We start from the raw sequence: 22,564 nt of genomic DNA, 5'->3' as shown, positions 1-22,564 counted from the left end.
GCTTTGAAGTGATTTGTATATAATACTTGGTACTAGAGATGTGCAGCAGCTACACATTGTGTCTTGTAAGAGACCCATTTGCGTGCCTACTCTTTACTCTGAAATACTAAATTCTTTCGTTCTCAGAAATTAGCGTATTCAGTGAAATACAAGTAACATTCTTGAATTGCCATGAAGTTTTTGATTCCAATGTTTTATAAGATGAGATTACTAGTTTATAAGAATGGAAGTGATTCCTTTAACCTCTGGGTACTTAGAGTTAAGTGTAATTGTGGGTCTAAGGGTATATAGTAAGCATTTGATTGTTTACCTTGATATTTATGTATCATTTATTTTTTTTCTGTTAACTAGACAGGAACAATCTACCCATAACTTTATTTGTTATCCTAGGCATTTATCTATGGCTTCAAAAGCAGCAATGAATATGACTTGAGCTTCTTACTTATCATATGTGACAAGTGTAGCACATACTCTCATTTTTAATCACTGTTACTGAATTAAAGTATTTTTATTGGCAGTACTAAAACTTAATTTCCCCTACATTTCTTTCCATGTTAAAAAAAAAAAAAATCAGATCTAAAAGGGAAAATGTTAAAACAGGAGTCAAACCAGATGCACCTGATCAAGAACCAGAAGGACTTACTCTTCTGGTCCCAGACATCCAGAGGACTGCTGAGATTGTCCATGCAGCCACCACCAGTCTGCGGCAAGCCAATCAAGGCCAGTAGTTCTTACTTGATTATTTTTATTTATTTATTTTTTCATTTGCAAAAAAACGATGCTTGAGTTAGCAAGTGAGAACACGTGTTTTCCCCATTTTCAGGTAAGTTCTTTTACTCCTAAGTTCATTCTCTGTTAGGTGTTGCTCTTTGTCAGGTTTTAGTTAAGAATATTCTCTCATTGTTGACTAATTCAACTGGGCCAGGTGTGGTGGCACATGTCTTTGATCCCAGGACTTGGAAGGTGAAAGCAAGTGGATCTCTCTGAGTCCAGCTAGTATCTAGTTCTGGCCTAGCCAGGGCTATATAAGGAGATCTTGTCTCAAAAAAAATGCTAAAATAAAATAAAGTTCATCTCTGCTATATATGCTAAGACAAATTATAGTAGTTTGAGAACATGCATATTAATTTCTTTTTTTTTTTTCCTTCTTGTTGAAAGTCATGGAATTGAAAACCATCATTTTGTTAGGAAGTAGTAAATTGAGGTTGCTGCACATGGTGGCACATACCTGCACTCCCAACACTTAGGATCACAAGTTCAAGGCCATTCTTTGCCATATATGGACATCCTGTCTCAACTCATCTCTCATTCCCCAGATGTGCAAGTTTGCAGGAGAATGTCTGTGATACACATGTGATGCTGTTTAAAAAGTCAATGAGGGGTTTGTCCATTGTTATGTTCATAGAATAGAAAAGTAATTCCACTTTCCCAAAGCGATAAAATAGGAAAATAGTTGTGAAAAACTTGGTAGAAATTTAGTATTCAAAACCTGAATGTAGAATTGGATTGTTGGCAGGCTCTGTGAGTTCGAGGCCAGCCTGGTCTACAGAGTGAGTTCCAGGACAGGCACCAAAACCACACAGAGAAACCCTATCTGGTGGGGAGGGGTGAATTGTTTTTCAATTTAATGTCACGCAGAAAGAGTAGAAGGGGAGCTGGTTGATCAGAGGAAAGGGATCCGTGGGGGGAGAACAAGAGGTAATGGAATATGATCAGACTACATCATTTCCTTTGTTTTGTTTAAAGACAGGGTTTCTCTGTGTAACAGCCCTGGCTGTCCTGAAACTCTCTTTGTAGAGTAGGATGGTCTCAAACTCACAGAGATCCGCCTGTTTCTGCTTCTCCTGAGTGCTGGGATTAAAGGTATATGCCACCACCACCTGCCTCAGAATACATTATTGTATACATGCATGAAACCTATTATTATATATAATTCATGTATGCTGGTAAAAACCTTTTTAAGTATATACTTATGTTATCTATCTTGAAATATTTAAATTGCAGAAAAAAAACTAGGTGAACACTCAAAGAAAGTAGCTGTGAAACCCAAACCTTTGTCAGTATTAAAATCACTTGAAGAAAAATATGTGGCTGTCATGAAGAAACTGCAGTTTGGTAAGTTGAAATTACCCATTTGCTAAGATGTCATCATCACCCTTCTGGCAGTGCTGGCTAAGTGTGCAAGTAAATGAGGGATTTCTAGGCTTGAGCTAGCTGTGGTGGCCCTCCCTTGTAAGTCCACTACCCTGGTGGCAGAGGCAGGAGAGTTAGGGCTTGGAGGCTAAGCCGTGTCACATTGAGAAACTGCTAGTGTGTGTGTGTGTGTGTGTGTGTGTAAGTGTAAAAATTTGTTTATGACCTGATTTCTGCTTTCTCTACACACATGAAAGCTTCTGCCATCTTTGACTTGAGGTCTCTGTGTGTATAGACACAGCATTCTCATCCTGACTCCAAGAGATACACTAGAACAATCTACACAAATAAAAACACAAGTAGAGACCTGCAGAGCATGCAGAGAGTGGACTTTCCTTTCACTTTCTGCAGTGCTGGGGCTTGAACCCAAGATCTCATGCAAGCTAGGGTGTGCTTTGACACTAAGGTGCACCCCCACCCTGTGGCACTCTTTAGCAGTTCCATTAGGATGGAAGAAGAAACTAGAAGCTGGCTTCTTTGTGACATTATATCATAACTGCTGTTTTCTATACTGGTTCTCCACTTTGGTCTTCTGTCTCCTTTTAGATACATTTGAAATGGTTTCTGAAGATGATGATGGGAAATTGGGTTTTAAAGTAAATTACCACTACATGTCTCAGGTGAAAAATGCCAATGATGCCAACAGTGCTGCCAGAGCCCGCCGTCTGGCTCAGGAAGCGGTGACACTTTCAACCTCACTGCCTCTGTCATCATCTTCCAGTGTTTTTGTGCGCTGTGATGAGGAGCGACTTGACATCATGAAGGTAGAAAGCAACTTTGTCCCCATCCTTCCTCAGCTACTCAAGCATTCATGGAGAGCATAGACATAGCCTGAATTTTAAATTTCAATGTAAATTTTGCTGACCTCTTAGATGGCAGTAAAAGGAGCTGTGTGATAATATTAGTTCAGGGTATGCAGATGAGATGGCATGTGAAGACTTCCAGTGTTTGACCAGACAGCTAAAATTACTGATCTGTTGACTTCTGAGATGTTGTTTTCCTTTGCTTTGATTTTCTGGATAATTTTTCTATAGGAAGGTCATAGACTGTGTGTGCTTGGCCATTGCTGTATAATGAATACTATAGCTTCACACTTGTATTTCCCTGTGGAGCATTGTGCTATATGTATAAGACCTCCAACCTAGCACGCTGAGTCCTGGAAACTTCTCTGGGCTGATGGCTAGACAAGTAAGCTAGGCGGAAGCTTGGAAATCTTCCTGGTGGGAGAGTGATATCTGGCCCCCACTTGTAGCTCTGCACCGGAGGTGACATTGCATCTGTTAGCTGACTCAGGAAACTCAGTAATTGTTATACTTAACTACTCCTGCTTTTCTCTAGTCCTTTTTGTCTTAATACATTGCAGTACTTTTTTTTCCTACTCCCTATTTTTTTTTTTATCATATTCAGAGGAATATGCCCTGAGTTCAGTTGTTGACTATAACTCTTAAAACTCTCAGAAAAACGTTCTTTGCATTTTAAAAGAAGTTTAAGATCCAGATAAATTTTCTTGACGCTAATAATCCATTTTTACCAAAACCACAGCACTCATTCTAATCAGAAACCTTTTCCTAGTCCTGTGTTTGTTCTTCTTTCTTCACTCTTCACCTAGGTTTGTTGTGCACTGGCTGTCTTACAGTGTTCTCTAAGATGGTGATGAAGGTAATTGTCACAAGTCTGTTTATGTGCTTACCAGGTTCTGATAACTGGGCCAGCGGACACCCCCTATGCAAATGGCTGCTTTGAGTTTGATGTATATTTTCCTCAAGATTATCCTAGTTCACCTCCTCTTGTGAACCTAGAAACAACTGGGGGTCATAGTGTGCGCTTCAATCCCAACCTTTACAATGATGGCAAGGTAAGGTGGTTGGGTCTGTTGTTTCTAAGGCCACACTGATCTGAAGGTTCTTTGTGATTCAAACAAAAATTGGTATGGTTTCTTGTTTCTTCATTCTTAGCTTGCTCTGTTTGCACAGACAGAGCAGCTTGAAAATAGAAGAAACTGAAAAGGGCAAAGCACTACAATTAATTAACATCTTCCATGAACCAATCCTAGTACTTCTGTATCTCTAGTTCTGGTCACCTTTTCATGAATGCCCGAGTACAGCTGAGCAGCAGAGCTGCTGTCAGCTCTGTATCACTGTCCACTTTGCAGTTCACAGCTTCATCTTTCCATCTTAAACTTCCTTATATTATAGTCCATGAGATACAGTATTAGGAACTGGTTTTTCTTTAATTTGGTTTCACAATTTTTTTTATTAACAATAGAAGAAATCTGGCAAAGAGATTATTAGGAACTTGTTTTTTTAAGCTAGTTCCTTTTTTTTTTGTTTTTGTTTTTGTTTTGTTTTTCAAGACAAGGTTTCTCTGTGTAGCTTTGGAGCCTATCCTGGAACTCACTCTGTAGCCCAGGCTGGCCTCAAACTCACAGAGATCCTCCTGCCTCCGCACCACCAGCACCCGGCCATCATACTTTTTTTTTTTTTTTTTTGACAGTAAAAAAGAAAATCTGGCAAAGAGATGTAATAAAAAAATTATTTCTGGGTCTGGGGAAGAGTAGCTCTGTGGTAGAATGTTTGCCTACCATGGTCTAAGCTTCAGTTCTGAAAATAAAAAGTTTTATTTAGGGCTGGAGAGATGGCTCAGAGGTTAAGAGCGCTGACTGATCTTCCAGAGGTCCTGAGTTCAATTCCCAGCGACCACATGGTGGTTCACAACCATCTGTAATGAGATCTGGTACCCTCTTCTGTCCTGCAGTCATACATGCTGTATACATAATAAATAAATAAATCTTGGAAAAAAAAGTTTTATTTAAAACACAAATCATTTCCTATGACTATAAACCTTTTCAAGTAAATTTAAAAGAATAATTATCATTTTTCAGTGTAACTTTGGACAGTTTAATAGAATTCTAGTAGTAAATTCCATGCTGAATATTATTACATTAAATGCCACAAGAAGTTAAGAGGAAATGTATAGGAAATGGTTCAGCAGTTAGGAGCACTGCCACTTTCCAGAAGACCTGATGCCCTCATCTGCCCTATGTGGGCTCTGGGCACACACATAAGCAGATGCTTCTTAGTGGAAAGAATAGCAAATGCATGCAGAGAGGCAGGCAGATCCCTGTGTTCAAGACCAGCCTGGCCTACAGAGTGAGGTCCAGGACAGCCAGGGCTACACAGAAAAACCCTGTCTTTACCCTCCTCCCCCTAAAAGAAAGAATAACAAATTACTAAAAATAGCCTTTTTAGAGCTGGGTGGTGGTGGTGCACGCCTTTAATTCTAGCACTTGGGAGGCAGAGTTCAAGGCCAGCCTGGTCTACAGAGTGAGTTCCAGGACAGCTATCTCCAAGGTTTTACTTCCTTTACCCATTTATTTACAACCAGTTTGACATGGGATATGGAACAAGGAACAGGTTTTCTGGATTAGAAGCTGATGTAGCCATGATAACTTTTCTTGATAAAAACCAGATAATTAATTCTAAATAACGTATAAAGAAGAATTTGCTTAAGCAGTTCATTCTGTAGAGCTGAGTGGATGAGGATAAGGAGTTGAGACACCAGTATCCTGAAGGTTTAGTATTCATTCTAAGTGTCTTTTTTGAATGACTTTCACAAATACACATTTTTTAAATTACTATTTTTGGGGGCTCAGAAGGCTCAGAGGTGAAGAGCACTGGCTGCTCTTCCCGAGGTCCTGAGTTCAATCCCAGCACCCACATGGTGGTTCACAGCCATCTGTAATGAGATCTGGTGCCCTCTTCTGGCATGCAAGGATATATGGAGGCACAATGTCATATACATAATAAATAAATAAATCTAATTAAAAAATTACTATATTTTTTAGCTCTAAGGTCATATGCATGAAGGCCTCATGCATGCTGAGAAGTGTAATGCACCCCAATCCCTGTTGTTTTAGAGGTGACTCAACCTGTAAACACCAGCTACGTGTGCATCTGACAACTCTGGCCTCTGTGGCACCTGCACATATGTGTGTACACACAACTTAAAATAAAACTTTTTTAAAAAGTTCACAGTTGGGGCTGGAGAGATGGTTCAGATTTAAGAGCTGTGCTGTGCCAGATGATAGGTGACATAGGCCTTTACATGGAAGGCAGAGGCAGGCGAATCTCTGAAGCCTGGTCTACAGAGCAAGTTCTTGGACAGCCAAGGCTACACAGAGAAACCCTGTCTCACCAAACCAAACCAAACCAAACAAGGGCATACTGCTATTTCTTTTCTTCCTTCCTTCCTTCCTTCCTTCCTTCCTTCCTTCCTTCCTTCTTTCCTTTCCTTTCCTTTCCTTTCCTTTCCTTTCCTTTCCTTTCCTTTCCTTTTTTTTTTTTAAGATTTAAAAGCATTTCATGACATAGCATATATTTAACAGACAGGACAAAAGTTGAGAAGTACAGGTTGTACGATGGAGCACCAGGCCTGAGCGACTGTTCCCTGTCCAAGTTCAGACTCTGGAGTTCATTCTTATCAATTCCATTTTGATTGTGCAGTAAGATGAAAATTTGTTGTTACAATAGTTACAATGATAGAGAAATGCACACTATGTATCGAATAGCAAGGTAATGAAGCAGATTATAACAGTGTGGGCATGCACAAGCAAATAACATTAGAGTAACATTGCTTGTCCAGTAAATGTTTCAGTTCCACTTATACACTTAACAATGATTTAAAGGGTTTATTATACTATTTACTAGAATTATCTCAAACATACAATATAATGTATTTCAGAAAAAAAAGATTGAAATTTCAGATTATTTAAAACTTTACCGGCTTTCTATTCCTCTTGTATACTGACATTCTGTACTGTTAAAGCAATTGATGCAGAAAAGCCGCATGTCATGTGTTAGTAAGTGATGCCAGATACAAATGGTTTGGCCTGTAGGTTTACATGGAGCTGCACTATGGCTGCAGCGAGAGATCACAATACACAATCTGTTTAATAAAGGTTATACCTATCGTGGGCACTTGTAATAGTCAAGACTCAGGGTAAGCATTGAAGTGATTAGAGAATAGTGTCAGGAAATTGGTCCATCATCTCTGGAAAGCACAGGGAATATTGTGTAAGCACCACTGCCTTGCAAACCAACAGCATCAGTGGCACTTGCCAGTAGGATTTGCTGAAGGAGGCAGTGGCAGGAGGATCACAAGTTCGAGGCCAACCTGGGCTATAAAACCTTGGTTTTAATCGCCAGTGCTGCATTAACTGGGAATGGTTGTGAATCCCTGTTATCCTAGTGCTAGAGCGGTGGAGGCAAGAGCATCAGAAACTCAAGGTCATTCTCAACAAAGTTAGTTGACGGCCAACCAGAGATATATAAACGACAAAAAAAAAAAAAAAAAAAAAAAAAAAAGATGCATGGTATTTATGCAGATATAGGTGTAATAGTTTTCCTTATAAAGAAATTGTAATGCCAAGCGGGTAGGTTTTCACAGACTTAGATACACTTTGACTTGAGAGCATCATGTTTTTATTTCTAGTTGGGACATTAGCTATTAAACACTCCATTAAATTCTGTTTATGTCTTTCTCCCTTCAGGTTTGTTTAAGCATCCTGAACACATGGCATGGAAGACCAGAAGAGAAGTGGAATCCTCAGACATCAAGCTTTTTGCAAGTAAGCAAAGTTTCTCTGACAGACAGCTTGACTTACACTCTAAGAATTGTGTGTGTTGCAAGTGAAATTAGTGACCAAAAATAAACATAGAAAACCATCCAAAAAGCTAAAAGGTGGGAAATGCTAAATAGTTAGTATATATAGTAGTCTCTTAGGAAATTTAAAGTCTGAAGTTAGAACATAAGACAAAAACATTAGACTTGTCAAAACCAAATTTTTCTATAAGTTCTTTTTGGTTTTTTGAGACAGGGTTTCTCTGTGTAGCTTTGTGCCTTTCCAGGAACTCACTTGGTAGCCCAGGCTGGTCTCGAACTCACAGCAATCCGCCTGGCTCTGCCTCCCGAGTGCTGGGAATAAAGGCGTGTGCCATCACCACCCAGCAAGCCATAAGTTCTTAAAATACAGTGTGCTGCAGTAAGGTTATTTAGGCATGTCTCCTGTCTTGTGCATCAAATTTAATACACAGTTGGGACTACCCACTTCTTAATCTATGATGTATTACTATTTAGAATTTGTAATTACTTGATAATCAAAATTAATGTCCTGGCAGTGGCTCACGCCTTTAATCCCAGCACTCAGGAGGTAGAGGCAGACGGATCTTTCTGAGTTCAAGGCCAGCCTGTTCTAGAGAGCGAGATCCATCCAGGACAGTCACCAAAGCTACACAGAGAAACTCTGTCTCAAAAACCAAATAATTAATAATCATCATCATCATCATCCTGGAATTGATAAAATTTAAAGAATTTTAGCTCTTAGTTTCAGAGCATTTCATATATAAGATTTCATAATCTTCAAAGTTTGCATTTCTGTCAATGAAGGGCGTAAAATCTTTTTATAATATCTCATTTGTGCTGATGTTTTTACTTTATAATAATTCAGACTCTTAACCACAGATGGCCTGGTAAGCATATTGAGGGTATGTGTTCACTATAATGTGTTTTTGTAAAGGAGTTAGAGACACAGTAGTTATTCATAGTTGTTAAATAATACTTGGAACTCATGTGTACAGTTCAGTCTTTAAAAAAAGACAACCAGAAATTATCACCAGATAATCCTTATAAAAGTTAACCTATCCTAAAAGATTATTTTCTTTAATGTTAGTTTGTGTTAGACGAGAGATGTGAAAATAAATTCCCATCAGTTGACTTGTTTCAAACTGATAGAAGCTTTTTTTTTTTAATCTTGTTTTGGTTTGAGTTTAAGTTTTTTTGAAACTGGGTAACATTATGTCACATTGGCTGGCCTCAAACTCAAAGATCTGTCTGTCTCTCCTTGGGTGCGGGAATTAAAGGTGTGCAGCACTCACCTTGATGTAAGTACTTTTGAACTTACATTTTGGGATGCAATGTCTCATTTGAAATTTATTTTCTCAAAAAATAGGTTAGGTGTTTTTTGTTTTTGTTTTGTGTTTTTTGTTTTTTTTTTAAGGTTTATTTATTTATTATGTATACAGAAGAGGGCGCCAGATCTCATTACAGATAGTTGTGAGCCACCATGTGGTTGCTGGGAATTGAACTCAGGACCTCTGGAAGAGCAGTTGGTGCTCTTAACCTCTGAGCCATCTCTCCAGCCCAAAGTTAGGTGTTTAAATTATAGGTTTGTGCTAAGAGTTCAACTTAATTTTCTCTACTTTTGGAATTGAGTAATATTTTATTCATGTAAGTAAAAGAGGGAAAAAAACATTTTAAAAACAACAAATGGTAGAACTAACCATGCCTAAAAGGAGCTCTGGGGAATATCAGATTTCAGAAGAAAACCACTCTCCTCCACTGTTTAATTTCATAATCTTTCTAATCTGTGTTTTTGTTATCTGTTGTTCCCTGTGGTAGTTACTGTTGGCCACAGTAACCCTCTGTATCAGTGGTAAACATACCTTCTGTTGGGTCAGGTGTTTCTGGTGTCTGAAAACTCTGTCTTACTTATTTAATGTCAAATTTATTCAAGTGTGAAGCCAGACATGGTGGCTCACACCTTAAATCCCAGCACTCAGGAGACAAAAGTAGTTCGAAGCCAGCCTGATCTATTTAGTGTGTTCCAGGACAGCTGGGACTACATTGTGAAACCCTGTCTCAAAAAATCAGAAGTAACTCAACAAACAAACAAATATGAGGGCCATGGAGGTGGTTTCAGAAACATGAGTCCATCTCACCAATGAGAATGTATGAAATAATGTTTTATAACACTCTGGCAGTTAATTTCTGTTGAAATAAGAATTAAAACTGCCGTGGCTCACAACCATCTGTAATGAGATCTGGTGCTCTCTTCTGGCCTGCAGTCAAACATGCTGTATAAATAATAAATAAATAATTTTTTTAAAAAAGAATTAAAACTGCCTTAAGTTTTCTTTGTGAATATTGTTAGTAGGGCTTGGCTCTACAAGACTAAGGCCAATTTTAACAGAAGATGTGAAAGTATTGTTTAAGGCATTGGCAGAGGCAGCAGGATCTTTGTGAGTTCAAAGCCAGCCTGGTCTACATAGCTAGTTCCTGGCCAGCCAGGGCAACACAGTGAGACGCTGCCTATAAACAAATAAAGAAAAAAATAAATATTATATACAGTTTTGATGTAGCTAACTTAAATTTGTAGGGTTTTTTTGTTTTTGTTTTATTTTTCAGACAAGGGTCTCACCTTCAATCCAGGGCATCCTGGAATTCACTGTGTAGTCTGGGTTGGCTTTGAGCTTACCCTGGTAGTCATGACTCAACTGAGATAATATAGAGATTTGACCTACATGTATGTATGTGCACCACATTCATATGCTGGGAATCAATCACAGGCCCTCTAGAAGAACAGCTTAACTACCGAGCCATATCTCCAGCCCCCAATATTTTTTCTTTAATGCCAGAAATATGTGGAAATATGCTAATAGAGACTCCTAGAAATGAAGCAGGAAGCAGTTTCCTGGCAGTAAAAATGTCTCCTCATAACTACTGTTTAATCTCCTCTTTTCCTCAGGTGTTGGTTTCTGTCCAGTCCCTTATATTAGTAGCCGAGCCTTACTTTAATGAACCAGGCTATGAACGGTCCAGAGGCACTCCGAGTGGCACACAGAGTTCCCGAGAGTATGATGGAAACATCCGGCAAGCAACAGTTAAATGGGCAATGCTAGAGCAAATCAGAAACCCTTCGCCATGCTTTAAAGAAGTATGTTGGATAAAGTTAAATACTTGCAGACCTTTGAGAATTTATAGTGTTTGTTAGTATTATATAGTCTAAGTTTACAGTATCTGGTTCACTCAGCTTTACTTCTTATAACTAGTAATTAATTCTAAAATCACTCATAACAAAGTGCAGTTAGTAAGGTTTGTGATGTGTGAAGGTGAGAAGATAGCTCTGGGTTTTGATATTTGGGTGTTGCTCATCTTTCTTCTAAGACAAGGGTCTCTAGCTGGTTTTTAGTTCACTGAGTGAGCCTTTGTGGGCCTCCCCATCTCTGTTTCTGCACTGCTGGGATACCGAGTGTGCTCCACCACACTTGGTCTGTTCTTGTTGGCTTGGTCTTAGTGGGCTGTGGTTCCAAATGAGCATCTTTCTGGCCCGGGACTGTTTATTTTTGATAATTATCATTTTATCCAACTATTCAGACATTACTGAACTATTACTCATGTAATGTACGTGTGTGAATGTTAAGAAAGCATTTCAGGGGATTTGGCTTTTCTGAGTCCTGGTAACTCAGCAGCACCCTGCGTCTGCAGCCTGCAGTCCTCTCCACTGTCATGTCTCCTCTGTGTCCTGAGATTGCTTTCTTCCTCAGCGTTGTGTCTGCCTCGGTCTTCCTGGAATTGCAACATTTTAGAGTGGGTTTTTGTGTTGTCCTCATAGACTGTTGTAGTTAATGGGATTTAGCAGTTGTGATTCAGCACTGTGAACCCTGCCTTACTCCTGCTGATCAGGTAGAGATCATGAGGGTGATCTGAAGGAATGTAAAAGGAGCATTCCTTCTCCATTACTATTACATGTGCTTACCTGTCAGTGTGCACACATGTCCACAAGTTTGCCTTTTGCTTTACAGGCCTTATAGAAGGTAGTAGATCTAATGTTATGGGAGGTTGCTTGTGCATGCACATGTGTGTATATACTTGTTTACAAGCCCTTAGATATAATCCATTTATTAATTAGGCTTAGGTTATTCACATTATGCAACTACCCATCACCTGTTACTTACTGAAAAATCAAGGATAAATACAGTACTCTTGGAGAGCCTGTATTCTTTCCCTTTGCAGCATACATGAATTCTTTAGCATGCTGGGTACTGAGCTGTTGAAACTCCTTGATAGGTCTGTTTTAACAAGGATTCCAGTTTCAATGGCATATATGGCTGAATTTTGATTCTTCCTTTCAGTTCTGCATATTATTCTACTTGGTAGCTTATCTACCAAGTCAGGATAAGGGCAGGAGATGTATCTTAGTGGTAGAACACTTGTATGTGTGAGTCCTAGGGCTTAATCCCAAATATGGGCATGCGGGGGAACAGTGTGAGGAAACACATGAGTTCTGGCAGGTATGATGTGCTGCTATGTACAGGTGGATGTTACATTGTTGTGTACTCTTCATGAAAAGAAATTAATTTATACACTCCTTGACACTGGATAATTAAAACTGACTCTTAATGTGACTTTGGCTGTTTTCTGAATTCCCTGGATGTTTTTGTTTATTTGGGTTTTTGTTGTTATTGTTGTTGTTGTTTTTGAGGCAAGCTCTTTTGCTGTCCAAGGCTGGCTTCCAAGGTTCTCTGTAGATGAGCATCATCTTGAACTCTCCAAGTGCTGGAGTTATAGGCATGTACCCCTATGTCAAGGTGGGGCTAAAACCAAGGCCTCATGCATACTATGCAAGCCCTGCCAAGTGAGCTATCGTCCACCCTGGTTTTTCTTCTAAAGTAGCTTTTTCTCTGATGCTCTCGTCTTCTGTCTGGTTCTGTTTTTCTTGTTTTTTGAGTCCTAGAGCATCAGCCTCAAAAACTGCTAAGTGTAACATAGGATTGAACTAGTTAGTGTTTTATTTCAGTTTCCATACCTTTATAATGACATCTAGCTTTAGACAATATAGGACAGAGAGAATCCCTTTAGACAATATAGGAACTGAACTAGATTTCATGTCCATTTTATAATTTAAGTTTCTTAGGAAGAGGGTCCTATTGCTAATATATCAAACATTTTTCAGAGGTAGAAATTTTTTAAAATTTCCAAATGAGATGCATGATTACTACAAGGGAATTTAGCGCTGTAAAATAAATCTATCTATAAATTAACCAGAAAATGCAATTGAAAGCTTTGTTTAGGGGTGTGTGTTTATGTAGAGAAAGAGAAAGAACACCTGTACTCATGCTGTCTTCAAAGGCCAAAAGACGACATTAGGGGTTGGGGATTTAGCAAGCGCAAAGCCCTGGGTTCGATCCTCAGCTCCAAAAAACAAAACAAAAGCAAAAAGAGGACATTAGATTCCCTGGAACTGGAGTTACAGTAGGCTGGGAATCGAACCTGCTTCTCTGCAAGAGCAGTGGATACAATACTCTTAACTGTTGAGCCATCTCTCCAGACCCAGAAGATAACAATTTAATGAATGATAATGTGCCACAGCTAGAGCTTCATTTTGATTTCTGTATTGATTGTCTCTGATACTTACTTAAAGTGTCTTTAATTGTACTGTCTGGCTAATTCATTAGCACAGTGGGTAAAGGCCTTTTTCACCAAGCCTGCCCTCCTGGGTTTCATTCCTGAGGCAAACTACACACTAGAAGGAGAAGTGATACCTTTGACCTTTGTGTGTATGGTATGGTGCACATGCGTTACCCACAATAAATAGATTTTAAAAAAAAGTTTTGTTTTTATTTTGTGGGGTTGGGGATGTGCACATAAGTGCAAATACCTAAAGAGGCCACCAGATCACTTAACTGGCAGTTGTGAGCCTCCTGACATCGTGATGGGAACTAAGCACAGGTCTTTTGTAAGAGCAGTATACTCTGACCATCTCTACAACTCGAGTGCTCATCTAAAGACACATTTTTCTGCTACCAGTGTGTTGAAAATCTTTTCCCATTTGCTTTAAGTTCTCTTATGTATGTCCTGTGCTGTTTAGATGGGATTACTTAGTATCTGAGCAGTGTTGGATATCCATTGCTGCTGTGGAATTGAGTATTTCAGTGTATGCCATCTGATGTTCTGAGCCTGGTGTTTTTCCTTTGTAATGATATAGAACATAGAAAACATAGAACATATGAAACCAGAAAATCTTTCATTGTGTAATGCCACAAACTGCTTTTAAAGTATGTAGACATGCTCTGTTTTGTTGTTTTTTTATTTTCAAGGTTATACACAAACATTTTTACTTGAAAAGAATTGAGATCATGGCCCAGTGTGAGGAGTGGATCGCAGACATCCAGCAGTACAGCAGTGATAAGCGGGTGGGCAGGACCATGTCTCACCATGCAGCAGCTCTCAAGGTGAGTTGTGATTCAGTGACTCAGCTACTCACAGCTGAAGGAACAGGTTTTGGTAAGGACAGGAGGGAGATAAAGGAGGCAGGATGGGGAGAGGAAACAGAACATATTATATACCTGTATAAAGTTGACAAAAGAAAAATTAATGCATTAAAAAGTGACTCTTAGAACTCGTGTTTCTAAATGATTTTTCCTAGACATCTTCATTAAACATTGAGAGTAGGGACTGTATCTTCCTTCACATTGGTTCATCTAGCTTTCTACACTTAATTTCAAGACTGCCCTTTTCTCTCAGATCTGTAGATATTGCTTAGTAGGAGACCCCTTCAGCATTCCTCAGAAGGGGCTTGCTCCCAGCTGCTCCGTTTTCATTGTGTACCGCATACTTCCCTCTCCCATTCTTTCTGTGGTCCATGACCAGCTGGATGCTTCCTGAATAGGTGCTTAGTTGCATCTTTGCTCACATACATCTGCAGAGCCTGCAGTCTAGCTGTTGCTGCTGCTGTTCTGTTATTTCAGCATTTGCTTTTGCCTGAAATTATTTTACTCTATTATTTTGAGGATTGTTTTTGAGACAGGGTCTCACTGTACTCATGGCTGGTCTGAATCTAACTATGTAGACCACGCTGCCCTAAACTCTGCTTTCCTTTGCTTCTCCGATGTTGTACTTAAAAGACGTGAGCTACCATGCTAAACTACTGTATAATTTTTCTACGTCACCCTTACTTGGAAACCCTTTGTTTCAACTACCTCTTTGCTGAAGAAGGCTAGTCAAGGAAGTGTATGTTCTTTTCAGTTGCGTCCATGATATGTTACAGTATCCTACCTCTCCGAGATCCTCATAATAGTGAGATTTTTCTTTCTTCTTCCTTAGTCAGTGTTTTTATCACAGTGGAAGGGAAATCAGTGCTGGAGAGTTTGTAAATTTCAAGTATGTGAATATGCTTTAAATCCTCATAAATGGCTGAGAGCACATGATTGTCTCAACCTTTTTGTGCTTCACACCTCCAGCTAAAACTCAGGCTTCCCAGAAGCTAGTGTCTTTATTGTGCTCATTGCCCTTATTTTGTCAGTGCTTAGCAGAGCATCATGTATGTGTAAGGTTGTTCTATAAAACTTCATAGCCAGATTGCTCAGTGGCTGACAACCTTTGTTTGATCCCTGAGACCCTTATGAGAAGAAACCCAGAGTCAGATATTGAGGGTAAAAGATCAGAGAAGCAGAGCAGCCAGCAACCAGGAAATTCTTCAAAATTTAAGACTGAATGGGGGCCGTCCTGTCTGTATGAGTGTTCAGACTGAATGGGGGGAGATCCTGTCTCTACCTGCCTTATATTCCTGTCTCCACCTCCCACGTGCTGGGATTAAAGGAGTGGGCCTCCCAAGTGCTGAGAGCAAAGGTTTGAGCAACCACCAACTGGCTCTGTTTCTCTTTTAAACTGGTTCAATCTTGTGTAGCTTAGAGTGGCCTTGAACTCTTGATCTTCCTGAATCCTCCGAAGTGCTGGGATTAAAGCTATGTGCCACCAGTACCTGGCCTCTATAGTTAACTAGTGGCTAACTCTGCCCTCTGATCTCCAGGCAAGCTTTATTTGTCAGAAGACAAACAAAATATCATACAACATTTCCCTTTTTTTTGTCTAAAATAAAAAGTAAAGGTTTTAACTAACATAGAAAAACTGTATACAACAAGTACAGTAACTATATAGGCAATAATTACATTAACAATATCTAGCCCATAGCATTTGACAAATTCAGAGTAAATAATCCATTAGCTATCTTATCTTGGTGAGTCTAAAGTGTTGTACCTAATTCACTTTCTATCCTAACTTGCATTACCAATCCAAAACTGTCTTTTTATGTCTCTCAATCTTATACACTTTACACTTCTTTTATGAGTATCTTTTGAATCTGATAACAAGGAAAACTATATCTAGTTTTTAACTCCATCAGAGACCTGAGATGGATATAATATTACCTGAGTAAACAGGAAGTGTAGCGCAAACAACTTCCAAAACTAAGAAATGAGAGAAACTGCTGCCTGCCTGGACAGTCACCTAGGTTCTTCTGTAATGTTGGGGCATCTGTCTTCAACCTGCAGGCCTAGAATATCTGACAGACATTTCTGTGAAGCAGGATTTTTGAGGACTGTCCTGACTTGTGTTGGCAAGCTTCTGTAGTCACTTTGTTTTTTGTCCTGCTAGGGAGTAGTGGTGTATACCTTTAATTCCAGCACATGGGAGACAGAGCCAGGCAGATCTCTGTGAGTTCAAGACCAGCCTGGTCTACAGTGTGAGTTCCAGGACAGCCAGAACTGTCTCACAGAGAAACTCTGTCTCAAATAAAACAAACAATGAATGAATGAATGAATGAATGAATGAATGAATGAATGAATAAAGTCAATAATCAATAATCTACCTTTATATCCTGTCATTTCTGTAACATTCTTACTTTTTACCACGTGCACATGCCTATCCATCCACATAAACACAACCAGTCAATGTGCTTGAAATTACCTAGTTAACTTAAAGTCAGCTATTGATGCAGGTAATTTCATTCATAAGCAATTAGTCACCCTCTTAACATCTTACATTCTAAGGCAAGATAGGATAACACAATTATTTACTCTCTAGACATTGTTTTTCATTTGTTCGAATTTTTTAAATTCTAATGATAAAATTACACTCCTGGGGAGTGTGGCGGGGAGGATGAGGTTCTGTAGTATGATTCTTTGTTTTTTAGGAGGTGGGTTTATTCTTCTGTACTTGTACAGAATGTTACTTGGGACTTTCTCAGCATCAGGAATTAATTTAGAGTTTGGGGATCTTTTTTGTTTTTTTGTAGTTTTGGTGCCTGTCCTGGCTCTTGCTCTGTAGACCAGGCTGGCCTTGAAATCACAGAGATCTGCCTGGCTCTGCCTCCCAAGTGCTGGGATTAAAGGCATGCTGCACCACCACCACCACCACTTCCTCCTCCTCCTCCTCCTCCTCCTCCTCCTCCTCCTCCTCCTCCTCCTCCTCGCGCCCTCCCCCCTTTTTTAATTATATAATTTACTTTTACTTTATGTGCATTGGTGTTTTGCTTTCATGTTTGTCTGTGGGGGTGTCAAAAGCCCTGGAATTGGAGTTACAGACAGGTGTGAGCTACCATGTAGGTGCTGGGAATTGAACCCAGTTCCTCTAGAAAAGCAACCAGTGCTCTTAACTGCTGAGCCATCTCTCCAGCCCCAAGTTTAGGGATTCTTGAAAAATGTAAGTTTACTGTGTGTTTTAGATGTGTGATGCACTGACTAGCATAAGAAGACACAGAGTAAATATTTATATACTTGATACTGGGGTATATTAAAACCAAGTTCTTGTCTCAGTGATATGCTGCAATCACCTCTGATATTATTGATCTTTCTCCATGTAGCGCCACACTGCTCAGCTCCGAGAAGAGCTACTGAAACTTCCCTGTCCTGAAGGCTTAGATCCAGACATTGACGATGCCTCCCAGGTGTGCAGGGCCACAGCGCGTGCTGAAGAGACTCTAACACATGACCATGGCAAACCCAGCAGCAGCAAAGACCTCCCCAGTGACTTCCAATTATGAGCTGCATTGATGTGGATTTCATAGACACGAAGGCTTCGGAAGCACAAGCCAAATATGTCAATATTTGTATGTAAGAAACTAATTATGTAATAGGTAATGAAACTGAAACTATACTATGCCCTTAAGGAGATCCAGTTTAATTCAAGGTGATCTTTGATTTACCTGTACAAGAGTGTAAACTTTTTTGTGCTTTTATTTTTCAATTGTGAGAACCACTGATTGGTATGTTCAACAAATTTGTGTATACAAAGAAATGGATAAATCACTGATCTATAAGGGAAACTACCTTAGGAAAGAATGTTTACTGAATGTTTATCTTTTTTTTTTTTTTTTTTTTTTTTTTTACTGTAGCGTGAGAGGTTGTTAACAAAGGATATATATTGGTCATTCTTACAACTGCTATTTAAAGTCAGCAACTTTTCACTGAATTTGATAGATTTTATGTTTGGCCATATCTTCATGCTCCTATTTGATTTCTGAAGACCTCCTACATACACTTTAATAAAAGTTAAATGGACATAGCCCTTTTTGATTTACTGGTATATTTTTAAGTAATAAATCTGCCATAAAATGCACTATAGCTGGAGACTTGCACTTGTATGGATGAATTTATTACATTCAACATATTTAATTTTATGCCTTCTAAGATGCAGAAAAAAAATAAATGAACATGATTTTATTCTATGCCAAACATTGGGCCTCTGAATGTATCAGTTCTTTGAATTTAAGTATATGAAAAGGTATGGTCAATTGGAAAAGTCACTTTAAACTGTTTTCCTCAAGGGCTCTTCTTTGTCCTGGACTGTGTGGTTTTGTTCCTGAAGTCACATGTATGTATCAACACGGAGGCTCTGTAGAGGAGAGAGGCTGGGCCTCTCTGGTGCTGTTACAGTACATTCTGTACCTGCCATACAGGCTCATTTTCATGCAAATTCTTCCTAGAGCCAATAAATAAAAACTTAGGTGAATTAGTATGTCTTGTTTCTAAAATAGTTGCCCTGGTGTGAAATGGTATTTCTACAAAGAAGCTTTTGAAACCTGAACATGGGGGAAACAAAGATATTTTTGTAAGAGCAGTTAATATAAAGAAAAGGCTGAAAGCTGGGGCATGGTGATGCATGCTTTTAATCCCAGAAGGGGCATTCTTATATCTACAGTTGGAGTTCTGGGATAGCCAGGGCTACATAAAAGCAGAAAGGAAAAAAGGAAAAAGCTGAAGTGACTATTGATAATATTTTTATAAAAGTGGTATTTGATTCTGAAGAAAAAGTGGCAAGCAGCCTGGCATGGTTCCCTACAATCCCTGCCTTGGGAGACCAAGGCATAGAGTTTGCTCAGAGCCCTGACTCAGAAATGGGAGATGGGGAGGGAGAATCACAAATTCAGGTATTGGGGGCATGAAGGAAAAAAAAGGAAAAATGTAAGTTAAGGGGTATGATACCCCCTCTTGTCTTTAAACACCATGAGCAGAAAACAGCCAGGAAAGCAGAGTGTCTAAAACACAGTCGTCTTAGATACAATGTGTAGTAAGCTGCACCAGAGTGACAAGATAATGATCAAGTTGGTCTATGATGAGAAAGACCTCAAATGACATACACAGACACGCTAGATAGAGTCTGTCTCTAAAACTATCAGCAATATGGAATAAAAGGACTTGGAGATGGCTCAGTGGGTGGAAAGCAATTGCTGAGCTAGGCGGACAACCTGAGTTCAGATCCCAGGAACCCACATAAGCAAAGGGACGTCAGTGAACTGGTGAAATGACCGTTCAATGCCAGGACTGTATAGCAGAAAGGAAAGAACCGATCCTTGCAAGGTGTCCTCTGACCTCCACTTGTGTCTCCCATCCCACACAAATAAGTAAAAGTGATTAAGCTCTAAAAGAGAAAAACAAAAAGCTGAGCCAGGCGGTGGTGGCACACACCTTTAATCCCAGCACTCAGGAGGCAGAGGTAGGCGGATCTCTGTGAGTTCGAGGACAGCCAGGGATACATGGAAAAACCCTGGAGGGGGTAGGGGGGAGACTGGATATGGTGGCTTTCATCTCTGTCTCAGGACTCCTATGACAAGATGAGAAGGTGGCAGGTTGGCTGCCTGATGTATATGATGAAGCTGCTGAAACAATAAGATCCTGCCTTTAAAAGAATTGCCTCTGGACTGGAGAGATGGCTCAGAGGTTAAGAGCACTGACTGCTCTTCCAGAGGTCCTGAGTTCAATTCCCAGCAACCACATGGTGGCTCACAACCACCTGTAATGAGATCTGGCGCCCTCTTCTGTATACATAATAAATAATCTAAAAAAAAAAAAAAAAAAAGAATTGCCTCTGACCCCCCACTCCCGCGTGAGTGCGTGTGTGTGTGTGTGTGTGTGTGTCGGTGGGGGGGGGTCCCTTTGGTCAGGATCCTAGTATAATTGGGCATGAATGATAAATGCTGTCAAATACATTTTTCCATCCCACCTCATTGTTAGATATGGGAAAGTGTTAGAAAGCAACAGTACTGTTATCAGAGCCAAGAAATTATTTACAAAAACCGGAAGGCACAGGCAGCAGGTGAGATGGCTCAGTGGGTAGGAGTGCTTGCTGCTAAGCCTGACACCCTGAGTTTGAATCCTGGGTCTGGTCCCACATGACAGAAGGAGAGAACCAGCTCTTCCATACATTCCATGGCTTGTGCACGCACATAAAATGTTTAAATGATTTGAGAACAGATTGCATTGAAATGGATCCATGTAGGATCCAGACCAGCCCAGGAACATTCAAGTACTCACTTAGTGTAAGGTTCCCGCACTCAAGTAGTAAACAACAGGCATGAAGACAGTCCAATATGGTAAGTTCTCTGGAGAGTTCTTTACAAGGTTCTTTTGGGAACACAGAGGAGAGCCACTTAGAAATAATACTGATGAGCATTGAAGTGATGTGAGCAGGAAAGGCTTCCTGAGTACTGAAGAATGGCCATAAAGAAAATGGGTGTGGTGGGTTATGATGTCAGAGAAGTAGCTGCTCTTGGGCCACTGAAGGTCTGGTTTGGTCTGCTACTGACCTTGAGCATCCTGAATGATTCGGAAAGCTCTCAGCTTTGACCAGGCAAGAATCAGATCATAGTATTTTTGCCAGCTGCTGTGACTCCAGAGTCCACATGGTAGGTCATCTATCACCTGAGGCAGTCAAAGGGTGGACAGGAGGAAGTACTCGGCAGAGCTTGGAGAAATGCATATACTTGTTGATAGAACGAGTCCCGTGTTTTCAAGCTAAGAAACTAGGGTAGATGGGCAGAGAAAGACAAGACTGACTTGGCCCAAGAGTTTGTGTAGAACGTGGGGATATGTGGATGCAGTACATCTCTCTCTCACTCTCACTCTCTCTCTCTCAGACACACACACACACACACACACACACACACACACACACACACACACTGCCCATTCTGAGCACTGTCGCTCTACCCTTGAGCAACATTCCAGCCCCTAAGGAGTAGTTTGTTCTTTGTTTCTTTTGGTTTTGATGAGTAAAGTAACAGCTGCCTGCAGCAGAGAGGCCTGAAAATACCTTGACTTGTTTTGCTTTAAACTACTTAAAATTCTCTCTAGGGACTTACGAGATTGTTGAGCACTTCAGAGCACTTGTTGCTCTTGCAGAGGACCAGGGTTTGATTCTCAGCCCGTCGATGGGTTTTTCTTTTGGCCACCAGCCAGCTCCCAAATAAAGACACAGAGACTTATTAGTTATGAAAGCTTAGCCTTTAGCGTATGCTTGACCCATTCGCTCTTAATTTAACCTGTTCCTATTCATCTATGTTTTATCATTTTTTCATTCTATATGTCTTGCTTTCTGCTTCTTCCATGGCTAGCTGACTGGCCCCTGGCATCTCCTTCATGTCCCTCTCTCCCTCTGTCTCTCAAGCCTAGATTCCTCTTCTTACTTACTCTCTCTGCCTAGAAGTCCCACCTAGCTATTGGCTGTTTAGCTTTTTATTAGACCAATCAGGTGCCTTAGGCAGGCAAGGTAAACAAATGCAACACATCTTTACATAGTTAATAATGTTCACAATAAGCACCCACATGGTAGCTGTCTTAGGATTTCTATTATTGTGATAAAACACCATGACCATGGCAACTCTTACAAAAGAAAAAAACATTTAATTGGGGTAGCTTACATTTTCAGAGGTTTAGTCCATTACCATCATAGTATGACATGATGGCATGCAGGCAGACATGGTGCTGGAGGAGTAGCTGAGTGTCCTACATCTTGACTTGCAGACAATAGGGAGCGAGCTGAAACATTAGGTATTATCTTGAGTATGTGAGACCTCAAAGCCTGCTTCCACAGTGACACACTTCCTCCAACAAGGCCATGCTCACTCCAACAAAGCCACACCTCCTAATAGTGCCACTGCCTTTGGGGGCCATTTTCTTTCAAACCACCATAAGAGCTCACAACCATCTCTTAACTCCAGTTCAGGGGATCCAGTCCTCTCTCCTGACCTCCATGGGTATACGTGGTACACACACTTGCAGGTTAGCACTCACACACATGTGAAATTAAAATCTAAAGTAGCAACGGGTTGAGGATTTAGCTCAGTGGTAGAGCGCTTGCCTAGCAAGTGCAAGGCCCTGAGTTCGGTCCTCAGCTCTGGGAAAAAAAAAAAAAAAAGCAACAGCAAAACAAAGGTTTTCTAGCATTAAGATAAAAATCCCCCAAGTAAGACTAATGTAGA

General features: G+C 40.1%; 1 protein-coding gene across 10 annotated transcripts in view; it reads left to right on the top strand.

Moving 5' to 3' along the window:
* Birc6 (baculoviral IAP repeat containing 6) overlaps window positions 1-18,838 on the top strand; it is a 185,646-nt gene extending 166,808 nt beyond the window's left edge. For 6 of the 10 annotated variants that reach the window (XM_036171157.1, XM_036171153.1, XM_036171150.1 and 3 more), the window contains 8 exons: window positions 575-720; window positions 2,005-2,115; window positions 2,740-2,957; window positions 3,887-4,048; window positions 7,742-7,819; window positions 10,775-10,963; window positions 14,127-14,261; window positions 17,669-18,152. In XM_036171157.1, the coding sequence (XP_036027050.1) occupies window positions 575-720; window positions 2,005-2,115; window positions 2,740-2,957; window positions 3,887-4,048; window positions 7,742-7,819; window positions 10,775-10,963; window positions 14,127-14,261; window positions 17,669-17,848 (1,219 nt within the window). In that variant the 3' untranslated portion in view covers window positions 17,849-18,152. Of the gene's footprint in view, window positions 1-574; window positions 721-2,004; window positions 2,116-2,739; window positions 2,958-3,886; window positions 4,049-7,741; window positions 7,820-10,774; window positions 10,964-14,126; window positions 14,262-17,668 lie in introns of those variants that run through there. The other 4 variants (XM_036171154.1, XM_036171149.1, XM_036171155.1 and 1 more) reach the window with 3 other exon arrangements.
* Window positions 18,839-22,564: the final 3,726 nt, after the last annotated feature.

The sequence above is a fragment of the Onychomys torridus genome, chromosome 21 (genome assembly GCF_903995425.1).
Source record: "Onychomys torridus chromosome 21, mOncTor1.1, whole genome shotgun sequence".
Taxonomy (NCBI): domain Eukaryota; kingdom Metazoa; phylum Chordata; class Mammalia; order Rodentia; family Cricetidae; genus Onychomys; species Onychomys torridus.
Note: the sequence above shows the minus strand (reverse complement) of the source record. Positions and strands in the feature narration are given on the sequence as shown.